Source organism: Halichoeres trimaculatus, unplaced genomic scaffold (assembly GCF_033239565.1).
Source record: "Halichoeres trimaculatus isolate MK-OKI-2021-1 unplaced genomic scaffold, fHalTri1.1 fHalTri1_scaffold_16, whole genome shotgun sequence".
Taxonomy (NCBI): domain Eukaryota; kingdom Metazoa; phylum Chordata; class Actinopteri; order Labriformes; family Labridae; genus Halichoeres; species Halichoeres trimaculatus.
In genome coordinates, this window is record NW_027437194.1 from 3,210,835 (window position 1) to 3,223,854 (window position 13,020).

General features: G+C 41.7%; 1 protein-coding gene across 3 annotated transcripts in view; it reads left to right on the top strand.

Annotated features, from left to right (window-relative positions):
• Positions 1–570: 570 nt before the first annotated feature.
• Positions 571–13,020, top strand: part of ntng2b (netrin g2b) — a 125,350-nt gene continuing 112,900 nt past the window's right edge. The window contains exons 1-2 of one of the 3 annotated variants that reach the window (XM_074690627.1): positions 571–919; positions 2,227–2,984. In XM_074690627.1, the coding sequence (XP_074546728.1) occupies positions 2,766–2,984 (219 nt within the window). In that variant the 5' untranslated portion in view covers positions 571–919; positions 2,227–2,765. Of the gene's footprint in view, positions 920–940; positions 1,039–2,226; positions 2,985–11,401; positions 11,660–13,020 lie in introns of those variants that run through there. The other 2 variants (XM_074690628.1, XM_074690629.1) reach the window with 2 other exon arrangements.

Below are 13,020 nucleotides of genomic sequence, written 5' to 3' on the forward strand. Positions count from 1 at the left end.
CAATTATTTGGGTCTTGAAAGATCATTCATGATGCTCTGAAAATGTCAGCTAATGAGTAAATATCGGCTGATACAGATATTGATATAAATATATCGTGCATACCTAATACCTTGAGTGTTTTAAGGACTTTAAGATGATTCAATAAACAGAGCTAAAATGACGCCAAAGGCTCATACAGTCAGAGTTTTTCAGATCTGGGAGCACAGTAAGACCAGGGTCCACTCTCCCTCTCAGCAGGCAAGGAGCAGACCGGAGCCGGAGACTTTGGAGCCGGAGTGGAGGGAAAGTTGCACCGCCCTGGTTCAGACAGCAGGGCCGGAGCAGATAAAAGCTCAGATAGTGATTGAAAGTGATGGTAAAAGGATTTAGCCTGGGCATTAACAGAGAGAGAGACAGAGAGAGAGAAGGGGGCAGGGAAAGAGAGAGATAGAGGGAGGGAGGAGGAGGAGGAGGAGAAGGAGGGAGGGAGATATTTTCCATAAAGCCTTTTTTTCTCTCTTTCTTTCTGCCCTTGAGCATCCCGGGTAAACCCGAGCTTGTAAAGTGGGAAGAGGAGGAGGAGGAGAGGAGGGGAAGAAGGGCGGGCACAAGCCTTTCCTCAAAGTCAATATTTTATACTTTTGATACTCCTTGACGCTGGATTTCACTCCTCTTTTTTCCCAGCCGTTTCCAGATCTAGGACACGGATCTCGCGTGCGCAGCGGTCCGCGCTGAAAAAAACAAAAAGTATCCGGCAGAAGAAGGCAACAAAAAGCACTATCAGCGCGGAGCCGGGCCGGCGGACACCACGGAGTACAGTGAGGACCGAGTACAGTGGACGATCGGAGGAGGAGGGGGGGTTTGGTACCTACAGAAGGGGGGACGTGCACGGACTCCTCCACACAAAGTGCTGACCTGTCTCTCGGATGCACGTTAGAAGTAAGTGCTTTATCTGATACAATCGGTGCATTTTTGCTGTTTTGCGCTTTGAAGTCTGCACCGAGGAGCTGCTGTGAGTTCTGCACATTTCTCCGGACCCGTGCGGGATAAGCAGCGCGGTGAGAGGACTTTGAGATTTATTTACACCCTTTCAGGCAAACAACACGACTGCACGCAGCTGTTATCATCCCAGATGCTCAGATTCGGAGGGTTTCTGCGCCTTTGGGTGCATACTGATGTAACTGACACACCCCTACAACACTGTCAGAGCCGGGGAATCGCTTTGGCGACTTCACTTGACAGCTTGAACTAAGTCCGCAGGGTTGTTGTGTGGGACAGGCTGAGCAAAGGAGCTGGCTTCTGCTAGTGCGGGATGACTGCCGGATTATGATCAATGAGGGCACACTGCAAAAAGTGTCAACCCTGGTTTTTACGCATGTATTTATTCATGGATTCAGTTTAAAATCGAATTACGGCTGAATTAAGGTAATAACTCTGAGAATGAGTAGCGCCACTGCAGGCTGTTAAACTGAAAGTTTATCACGGAATTGATGACAGCATGCTGGAGTTAAACTGAGCATTTCACAGGTTTCAACTTGGCATCAGAGGAGAAACTTTATTTAAGAGGAATCTCAATTTTTCTGGATGAATTTTCTCATTTTCTTCACTTTTACGCGCAAACCTGCAACATTTCTGATTCACTTCCAAATCCCTTTATCTCTTTTTTATCTCTGGTTGATATTTCTTGCAGTGCACTCAGCCTACTGAAAACAAATACATCTGTAGCCCATATCCAGCTCCAGCGTTTGGGAGCTCTAAGAGCGATTACAACTCTTGCACGCACCCGGCAGCAGCATGCACGTGTTTTTACGCACAAGGTTACCCTCTCAACACGCAGCTTTTAACTGCTTTTTACCCACAAGAGTTTTTTTTTTAAGCAAAACTTACTCGTGCTGTGACCAACTTTCTGTGCCAAACATGCTCTCCTGAAATCTGAAGACGAGTGGAGTGTTTTTGCCCCTTTCCAAGTCAGATTACCGCCAATTACCATCGAATAATTAGAGAGTTAATTATCCTACAAAACAAGAACGCAACCCACTCATCCACATGTATATTTCAGGGACTTTCATTAAACTTTTATTCATGCAAAATAGTAACAGCACGCTGGGTGGATTTCGTTTCAGCTCTGAGAAATATCAGGGTGCAGCACATCCCTGCGTTTACACTAAGATTAAGCATGTGGTGAGTTGATGAAGGCCACAGAAGTCATCAGACTAACTTCCCATTTGTCCTCATTTCAACCCCAGGACAATCAGAGGAGCCCAGCCGGCGCCAGACGTCCAATGGATGTACCTGAGGACGCAGCAGCTTCTCCTTCTGCACACTCCCCGGCCGGCTGCACTGTTTCCCCGCAGGACACCTCGCTCTGAGACATGGATCCGCGCTAACGCCACCCACCCAACTCCCAGCAACACTATGGTGAAAGTGTATGTGGAGACTCATCTCTGTAACATAACACGCCTCTCCATCAGCCACCGATCATCCTCCTCAGGAAGTCAGCCGTCCAATCTAGAAGGTGTAGCTCTCTGGGCGCTCTGGGAGCTGTCGATATCCGCGAAGAGACCCTGAGAGAGAAAAGTTCGTGTCCTCCTAACATCCAGAAAACCTGGAGGAGAACAGTTTGCGTGAAATTCAGCAGCATGGTGGTAAGGATGTCCACCGTTTCCTCATGATCACCGCTCCATGCGCCTCACCTCTCCGCTGAGCCCCGTGGCCCCCCTCACCCTGTGCCGGACCCCGCTCCAAACACCCCACCACCCCCCTCCTCCTCCTCCACCAGCCTGCCATGCTCCTCCAGGCCGTGTTGCTGCTGCTGCTGCGCTGCTTGGCCTCCACGGTGGGCCAGTACGAGCTGTGCAAGTCCCTGGTGAGCACGGATGAGGGCTCGGTGTGGGAGCATTACGCGTGCCAGCCCAAACCTGGGTCCATGAAAGACTACATGCGGATCAAAGTGGATCCGCCTGGGATAACGTGTGGGAATCCACCCGAGAGGTTCTGCACTCTGGTGAGTACACGGCTCGAACAGTGGGTCAGAAAAACGCTAAAAACGTCTCAAAAATGCATCTCCAGCGACAGAAATATTAAATTTTACTTTAGAGTCGAAAAAAGATACGTATTTAGAGTCTTGAACCCGGAAGTAAACACAGAACGTTGATTTATCAACGAGTTAAGCTTCGACAGATTTTGCCGCCTTTTGGTGATTGTCACTGTCGCGTGCAGCCCGTTGTACTCGACACAAAAACTGGATTTCTACCAAATTAGACGATTAAAAAACACTAATGAGTGTAAAATCATCAACTAAATATCATTTAAAACCATTTTAGAGCTCAAAAAGCGTTTATACGTTTTTTTTTCAAGCAGGAAGTACGTTTGCCGGGGTGCAGACAGAAGCAATCGACCTCGAATGCAGCTCATCACAGAGACTAGCTTCATTTCCGGTCGTTAAAAAACGTTAAAAGTCGTATTAATTCATTTATATTTATGTTTTTGAAGCAGCTGAACCTTTTTTGAAGTATGTAAAAAATATTTTATGCGTTAACTCCTGTTTTTAAGGGTGGAGACAGCGTTAATCGAGCTCAAACTACTACATTCAGACCGCCCAGCAGATCACAGATTAGAGTGATTGCAGCTGCTGGTGTTTTTTGTTTATTTTTTATTTATTTATCCAGATATCTTTTTAAATTTTGCACTTACATTGTCAAAATATGCTACATCTACACTCTACATTTAGCTTGAAACAAAAAGATAAGCGTAACATGTTGTCACTGAGCTGAAAATGGGCTAACAGGATAAAAAATACACAATAAAAATATTAAGAAAGCCGGTCAAATTAAAGTCAGAGCCGGATTCACACTTCTAAAGCTATAGGGATCTAAAAGGGATGACATAAGTGCGATGACTTGGCAGAGCTCGACCTCCCTCGGAGAGCTCTGGAGGTGTTGTTTACATTAGTATGGACTTGGCAGCCTGGGATCTGGTTTGATTTCCTCTGGTAAAATGCATATAGCGGGACCTTTTTACTTCCAAGGACACTGAAGGGTGAGCTGAGGGGGGGAAAGCTCGTTAAAATGTCTTCCACAGCAATATTTAACAACGCTTTGGCCTGCAGGCTTGTTCCCATCCCGGCTAATGTAAGTGTAATAATTTGAAACAAGGGTTATAAAATCATTGTAATCCTATGAGGAGAGCAATTAAGCTTCCTCCTCGCCTCCTCTGTGGAAAGTTTTTATGTTTGACTCATAAGATTTGACTCACTGTGAGACAGCAAGTTCGTCCTCTTGATGATCAAGTGTCCGCTCGCTTAGTTTGGCCGGCGCTGGAGGTGTCAGACCTGTCTCAACAGCCATGAGTCAAAATCTCCCACAAAGTGTTTGCAGAGAGAGCGCTCAAGCCTGTCTGCAGCATGTCCTGCTGTTAATGAGTTTGTGTGACTGCAGATTTGTTATCCCTGCTTCCTCTCACTTAACAGCGCGTGGGGTCATTTGACAGGAGCAGGAAAGGATACGGTGCTCCTCGGGTACCTAATGGTTAATGATTTGTTTAATGTAGAGGTAGCGGAAACCGCCGTCGTCTTGAGAAAGCCTCTCTGGTGTCTTCTCCTGAGATGGAAGACAGACGCAGCTAAAGGTGGAGGGGCGGGGAGGGGAGATGCTCGCTGCCATAACGTATTGACGTCTGCCCCCTAATGGCCCCGGCCTGGAAACTTCTATAACTATGTTTCTGAGTGAGCAATGATGAAATATTGATGGGCTTCTTAATGGGCTTCCTTACAAGGGTTGGCAAGAGTCGCTCCATCCGAAGGATCCAGAGTGCAGAAGGAGAAAGGAAGAAAGAGAGGTTTAGCGAGGGCGGGACAGGAAGGAGTCTGATCTTAGTCAGCACTTCTCGATCGGACCGGGTCTTTTTAGAGGAAAGTTGCGGTTCTTCTCAGGTCATCTGCCGCTGTGGGGATTTGACGAGGCCCCCCTTGGTGTGCTAGATCTGGGGATTTAGAGAGTGAGATGAAAGTTTACTCAAGGAATAAGGCATGACACAGCCGAATTCCTACATAATGACGAACCAGGGACGGTTTAATGTCATTATTTAATCAGTTTCAGGCCTTACCGGTTGCTATTTGGTGTGTTTTAATCAAACTTTGAGAAAACTACAGGTTTCAACCAGGGACGGAATCCAGGATTTCAATTTTGGGTGGCCCAAACCAACTTTGGGTGGGCCTTAAATTACAAAAGGTATTTAGCGACCTTTAATATGTAAATAAAGATATATTAGAGTGATTCTTTAATTAGGAGTACATTTCAAGTATAAATAAAAGTGAAAAAATAAACGTCCCTTTTTGGCTTCTTATTCCAGTGACTGCAAAGTATACCTGAAATCATTCATTCATCATTTATTTCACAGTTTAGACAAAATTCAAAAGAGTTATGACTCAAAAATCCTAAAAAAGGAGAAACTCGTCTTGCCAACTCTACATTTAGTGACGCTAACACAGTCGACATTTCCCCCATGTTTTGTCCCTTGTGCTAACTCAGGGCTTGAACATGCCACCACCTGACCTCCATCAGCTCATATTTCTGCTCCTTTTCTTCACAGTTTGGTCTTTATAACATCTATAGTAAGGAGAGCAGAAAATGTTGGTAACACAGTTGATGAACAGTTAATGCGCCCCATGTACAGACAATCATTCTGATGAAATATTGATGAGGAGGAGCTGAAACATGACACACTTTCTTTAAGGTTCACACCAAAAAGGATGGGACCTCAGCTGATTTGGGTCATGTGACTTCTGAGCAAACCATTGCTGATTTATAGGTTTTTTTTCAATGGGTGACACAGTTGATACAGATCTCTCAGACACACTCAAAGTGAATCATATATCCATTTTAACAATTATTTTGAACACAAAATGCTGAAAATAAACACAAACATGTTTTCTAGTGTTAATTTTGAAGAGCAAACTTGACATTTGAGAAATCAGACAGCACAAAAACTCCAAATTCCAACACATGATTTGCATTTTTAGCTAAATAAATGATGGACCTGTTAACTTTCTGTATCAAATGAAAGTGAAATATCACCCAAACGGTTTACTGTAAAAATTGGTCATTGCTTCAAATTAATATTTAGTAAAATTGATAAGTTTACCCCATGGACTTAAAATGTAATCCTGATTATAGAATCACTCATTACAAAAACCTTAAATATTAAAGAATCGTAGGAATCGAATCGTAAAAATTGAATCGAAACATCGCATATTGTCCCAGCTCTTGCATCTAACAATAATAAACTGAGCGAATCACTCATTACTGATACTATGTATATTGTAAAGCAGATTTGGTTGTTTTTTCATCCTTTAATATTTGATAAAATTGTATGGCATAAGAAAGCAATGGCTCTCGTGGTATTGGCCAAAAAGTAGCGCTCTAACACACCGATGGGCTGCAGCGCATCAACTTTCCATGAGTTATAGGCTGTATGAGCAGCAACAGGGGATGCAACGATATGTAAATTATGGCCAATAATGCTATCCGACATTAATTATGCTATTATGGCCAATAACAGAAATTTACCAATATCAATATTGGTTAAAAAAAGGGGGAAAAAACCCCCAAAACAATCTGAGATGATGTGTTGAGGTAGTTCAGAGAGAAAGAGCGGCACAATCGGGGGAAAAGCCGACCATGCAGAGGATCAAAGGATGGAGTGCCCGAGATGAACGTGATCAAAAAAAGTACATTTTGTCTGTTTTTTAAATCAAAAAATAGAAATGAGACATAAAAGACGAGAGTCCACTCTTCTTAGGTAGTTTGGTGTTTACATAGCCAGAGAAAACAAGATTATTTGGGTCTTGAAAGATAATTCAAGATGCTCTGAAAATGGCTGGCAGCTAATGAGTGAATATTGGCCGATACCAATAATGATACCGGTATATCGTGCATTCCAAGAATTAACCACAGTTAAATGAAAGACAAAAATCAAGTCTTTCCCAAAATCATTTCTAGTCCTACTGTTATAACAATTAAAAATTGTGATTCTTTTGTTCAAAAATCTTTTTTTTAATTTTTATTAAGTTTATTTTAGTCTTTGTTTATAAGCTGGGTTTGGAAAAGTTGAGAACCAAAAACTGACTCACATGTGATGTCCATTTTTGGGAAAATAAGGCTTCTGATGTTGTCCGAAGACATCATCGTCATCATTCAACTATTTTATTTTAAAAAGCAAGCTTAAAAGCAAACTGAAAATCTCAAAATTCAATATCAAAGAATCGCAATTTAATTCAAATTGGCGCCTGAAAAATTAGTAAACGAATCGAATCGGGAGAAAAAAAATATGATCCCCATATTTATCCCCATATAACATGAGGCTAATTGATAACATAACTTTTTTACCAACACGCTAAAAGTTGCCAAACTTGGCTCAGTTTATAAAAACAGGGCATCTCATAGGGATGGGAGAAAAAAAATCTGAAATCACTGTATCAGGATTTTTTGTTTGAGAACATCAAAATCAGGATTCTTTGTAAAAAAAAATCAATTTTTAAAAATTAAAATTCTTTATTTCAGTCTTTGTTTATAAACTGGATTGGTAAAAAAATACCAATTTTCTCCAGCAGAGGGCGAAATGTTTCTCTCTGACTACGTGATGTGCATTTTATGGGAAAATATGTCTCCTGATATTGTCTGTAGATATCATCATCATCATTTAACTTTTTTACATGGTCGGGTATTGAAACGTAAACTAAAACTTACAAAAACCTTAAATATTAAAGAATCGTAAGAATCAAATCGTCAGAATCGCATAGTAAGAATCGCATATTGACCAAGCCCTAGCATCTAACATTAACAAAATGACAAAAAAATGTATTATTCCTCTTTAAAACCAAATCTAAAATAAAAACAAATAAAGTAAAAATGTTTTTTTTTTTTTTTTTTTTTTTTTTTTTTTTAAGTTTGAAGTGGGCTTGGGACCCTTAGGCCCACCCTTGATGCTGCCCCTGCTTTCAGCACACTCCTCTCAGAATCTAGCTCATAACTTCTCCTCTTTCTTTCTTCTCACCAACAGACTCAGGATTAGCTGTGGGTTATTGGTATACAGATCATTTCTTTTCAGGCAGGAGCCACTTTTTCCCCTCTTCCTTTTGCCCCTCCGGATTTGGCAGCTTTACAGGAAAGCCAGTTTCTTATCTAATTGGTGTACATTTACATTCACTCATTCAGCAATCCCACAAGTCGAGGGAAAGTCAGGGCAGAGGGAAAGAGAAAAAAAGATCCTGCATCACCCTGTGCGCAGAGCTGCTCATCCTTAATAAGACTTGAGACGTACTGCGGAAGATGCAAATAATTTCCCCCTGTTTCTCCCACCTTATGAGCGCCTTCTCAAAAACTGTGAGAGGATTCACTTTTTGGGAGGTTTTGATGTACTGTAGCTTTTCCCTGCTTGCATTGCTGTACTGTAGTTTTTCGGTGCCTCCATCTCCACTGGGATGCATTTTTTCCACTCTATTTATCTCTCTTGTTTTCTGGGAATGCAGCATCCTTTCTCCTCAGCCAAACAGGCCAGCATGTTGGCTTCCATCGAGATGACGGGCTTCCAGCACTTTGACAAAGATGCTACTGTCACTCGCGCCGTGTTGGGAGCTTCACTAGTTTCTTTGTAGTTTCCTCCCTATGATAGCTACTATAGAGCGTTCGCTTGCAGTTGAGGATGATGGAGTAAGGAGGTTTGCGAGGGAGGGCGAGGCGGCGGCGGCGTGTTGCAGAGGGAGGGGGGAGCTAATGATGAGGGAGAGGTAAGGAAGATCCGAGCTTAGATAAGCAGAAAGATGAAATCACAGCTCCACGGTGATACACACTCTCTAAAAAATGCTGCACTCAAAAAAAAGGTCTCACCGCGCCCGGTGTTTGCTTTTTTTCGCGTTTTGGTTTTTGAACCAAAACCTTCAATCAGCAAATCTCCCTCAGGGCTGCGAACACAGAGCGGGCGTATGCAAATGGGATTCATGCAGGAATGTACAGTGCACCCAACATGTGCAAGAGTGAAGCCAATGAAAGTCAAAATAATTAAATAAAAAAACAAAAAACACCCATAACACACCTTTTTCTTTCACACATTCACCCGTTTTAGAAGGTAGAATTCAGCCAGCTCTAAAAATAGACATGAGAAGAGAGAAGCCACGCAGCAGCGGAAGGGGAGCATGCAGGAATGGGAGGAAGATGGCAGCTGGTAGCGTAGATCTGTGCTTCCCAGACTGGGCCTACGGCCATGCTTCAGCCACCCCGCTCGGCTGCCAGAGCCCCGGCCGGCCTGCCCCGCGCAGCAGCGGGGCATCGCGGAAGGGCCATCTCCATCCAGCAGCGGGCCATCCCCGATGCTCTCCCCCCGGGGTAAAAGCCAGCCCAGGTGGCCGGCGTTCTAATAATACCCGCTCTGAGGTGGATTTGGGCGCAGCAGGAGCAGGTTTGGACGGTGCAGAATTAACGAAGGGAGAGAAACGAGTGTCCAGGAGGAGGGGGAGGACGCAGTGATGTAATGGCATGGCTGGCTTCCCCATTAAGGCTGAGTTGAAAGTGATCAGAGCGTGTTTAGATGTGTTGGCGGAACAGGAGGGTAGTTATAAGTGAGAATTATCCCTCGCCGAGGTGATACTAAGAGGGATTGACTGCAGGGGCTTAGACAGCCTGAGGTAAACTTAACGAACCGCCGCGTCTCACCAACGGCTGAGACCACGTGCAGCAAAAGATGGACTTAACCTGAGTGAGAGTTTAAAGCTGGGTCTTTGGATTATTATCATTTATTCTGAATTCTACTCAAACAGATCTAGAGTAGAGTTTTGGGAAAACAGACAAACATTCAGAGCCCAAGTCTCTTGACTTTCCAACTGCCTTCAAAGCTCTCCAAACATTTCAGTGCAACAGAATCCATCTCAAATACTCAGGCAGAAACAAGTCCCATGGAAATACGAGAGAAAAGAACCAGAGATGATTTCTGAAGGAGACTCTCAGACTCACAGTGAAGGTTGTGAGCGAGACTGTGGACTGTAACATGTAGAATCTTAAACTGAGTCTCCAAGAACTTTTCCCAAAAAAAAAAAACTTGAACTCAACAGAAATCCTCTTGCATATTTTACCGTGAGCATATCTGTGGGGATTCTGATTCTTATTGATTCAAAACTTTCTGGAAATAAGTCAGACACTCTCTGTGCCCTGATTCTCATTGCACCTCTGGAGGTCATACTTTCCTCAAATCTGAAAAAAAAGTGTAAAACTAGCTAACATATCAAAACAGATCAACATCGTGCTGTTTTACATGAAGTAGCAGATTGCAACACATCTGTTTACAGGAAGAATATTACTGTACATGCAAAAACATTAGGGATACAATGGCGCCTGCCAGTGTCAGCTAATTATGCTAGCTAGTTAGCCCTTTGTTTTAGCTAGCAGTAAGGTAACAAACAACACAAATCAGCACTAAACAACTATTTAACTATGTTTGTAACAAAAAAGTGAAAAGGTTTTACAAATATTTTTCTGTCGAATGCCAAAAACTTTTGCACACTAACAGCGACGTAAATAAACGGCACGCAATTGCGAAAAATTTGGAGTCGTCATATTCAATCTCTGCAGCTATTCTTCTCCAAACAATGTCTTTGCAATTGTTGTCTTTGTAGTTTTTATGCTTTTTGACGTAAAAAAATGGGTGTTGGGGCACAAACACAAACAATGTGACATGTCAACAACAGGGGTTTTGATTGGTCAGATGTGTGTTCATGTGAAAAATACGCGTCTGGTGTGCCAAGGGCTTTTAGAGCAGCTGAAAAAGCCCCTGAAACATTTAATTTTGCAATATTGAAATCTTGTTTGTGAAAGAAAGTCAAAGTAAAAGTTTGAAAAAAGGAAACGTATTTAAGCAGGCATGAGACAGATAGAGATGTCAGAGATTATAAGTAGTCTACATATGCAAATCCTAGAGCAAGATAAAAACAAGGTGAGATAAAGATAAAAAACAAACATAAAAACTTTAAAAACAGCGAGAAAGCAGATAAGACAAAAAATAAATAATATCCTCTAGAAATAGTCATTTAAAGTGGGTGCAGTCTGTATTCAGGAGCTTAATAGCAGAGGGAATGAAGGACTAGATATGTATTAGTCTGTTTTTTAAGATACTGAAAAGACGTCACGTTAAATCTTTCAATAGATCATATATCATATCATATCAAATATCATCTTAAATCTGAAGCTGTCAAAAGTCAAACTTGAAACAGACAAATTTTCAGCGCAGTGTAACTGAAGCTTATCCCTCCCCTCACTCTACCTGAAGAAGGAAAATTAAAGCCACACCCACATGGATCCACTTCCTGGTGGGTGGGACCAGGAGGTGATAAAGCCAACCTTCTCACCTGCAGCCTCCCTTTGTTTTGGATGGCTGCTACAGTCTTCACCTCCATCAGTGTTTGACACTTATATGAAAATAAAAAAACAGCTCAAACTTGGTGAATGAAATCCTTAAAGTGGATTGCTGACACCTCATTGAGTTGAGAACAGTCCCTTAAACCAGCCAACATCACACAGAGCAGGTATTCCTCAGTAGCTTTGTTAGCTGCTGCTAGCATAAACAGGAGGAGCTTTGTTACAGTGTGAGCGTGCAGCCTTGGATTTATTAAAGCAGGACGTTGACCCCTTTCAGGTGAGAATGTTTTCCAAACACCCTTTCATTATTGTAGCATTAATTAGCATAATAACAGTATTGTGTAAAAATGTGCTATGTAGCACTTTGCAAGGATAGAATAAAACTAAATTTATAGTTTCCAAGCAATTCATGTTGTAAACTTTGAGAAAATGTCTGTGAGGTGTTTTTGTATGAGTATGTTTCCCTAGTTTGTTGATATGATTTTTCAATGATAAAACACATTTATACGATTGTTTATAAATTACTCCACAGACCCCCAAGCTATGGTTCATGGGACCCCAATTTGTAAATCACTGCATTAAAGAACAAAACATAAGAAACAACAGTACCAGATCTTTAAATCCAAGCTTAAACTAGCTCTGAAGGGCTATTAGCCACTACTAGCATAGTTTACTAGAAGTTACCTTTAAACAAACAATGGTAGGCGGATCTGAATCTATCTAACAAAGGCAAGGAGCGATGCTACATCAGCAGCTACCAGCAAATTGCACAATATCAACTTCTAAATAGATGATGGTTGAGTTGTTTTATGAGGCTAGTAGCTCAAAGCAACACAAGCTAGCGCTAGCAAAACAAATCAGAACCTTCCTTTAAAATGTTGGTTGAAAAGCTCTACCATGGGTGGTCTATTGTAAAACTTATTGGAGCAGGTGGTGTAAGGCTACATCAGCTGCTACTTGCACCTAGACCTTACCTTTAAAGGGCTGTAGTTGTAGTGCTTATAGATAGTGAAGGATTGTGGGTAAAAAGTAAAACACTGAAAAAGGTAGTTCCCAGCTTATGATTTAAAACAGAGGGTAGTGTTTCACAGCTACATTTGCTGCTACTGGCTTAACACACCAGAATGGACCTTTGAACTGGTTGCAGAGATGCATTGTGGGTAGTGTAGTACTGAATTAAAAGAAGGAAAAAAAAGTTATTTTTCCTTTTTATTTATTTATTTATTTATTTATTTATTTATTTATTTATTATTAACCAAGTGTTTAATTGCAACAGGTTTATGATTGGATACAACACTAGCTGCTACTAGCATAACACACCAGAATCAACCTTTGAACTGGTTGTGGTCTTGCATCGTAGTGCTGAATTAAAGGAAGAAAACGTATTTTTTAGCTTATTTTATTTTTTTATTAATTGATTTATTCTTATTTTTCGATTCATTTATTATTTACCAATTCTTTAATTGGAACAGGTTTATGATTGGATACTACACTAGGTGCTACTAGCATAACACACCAAAATCGACCTTTGAACTGGTTGTGGTCTTGCATTTTGGGTAATGTAGTGCTGATTTAAAGGAAGAAAAAAAAGTTATTTTTTGCTTGTTCATTTATTTATTTTTAATCAATTTATTTATT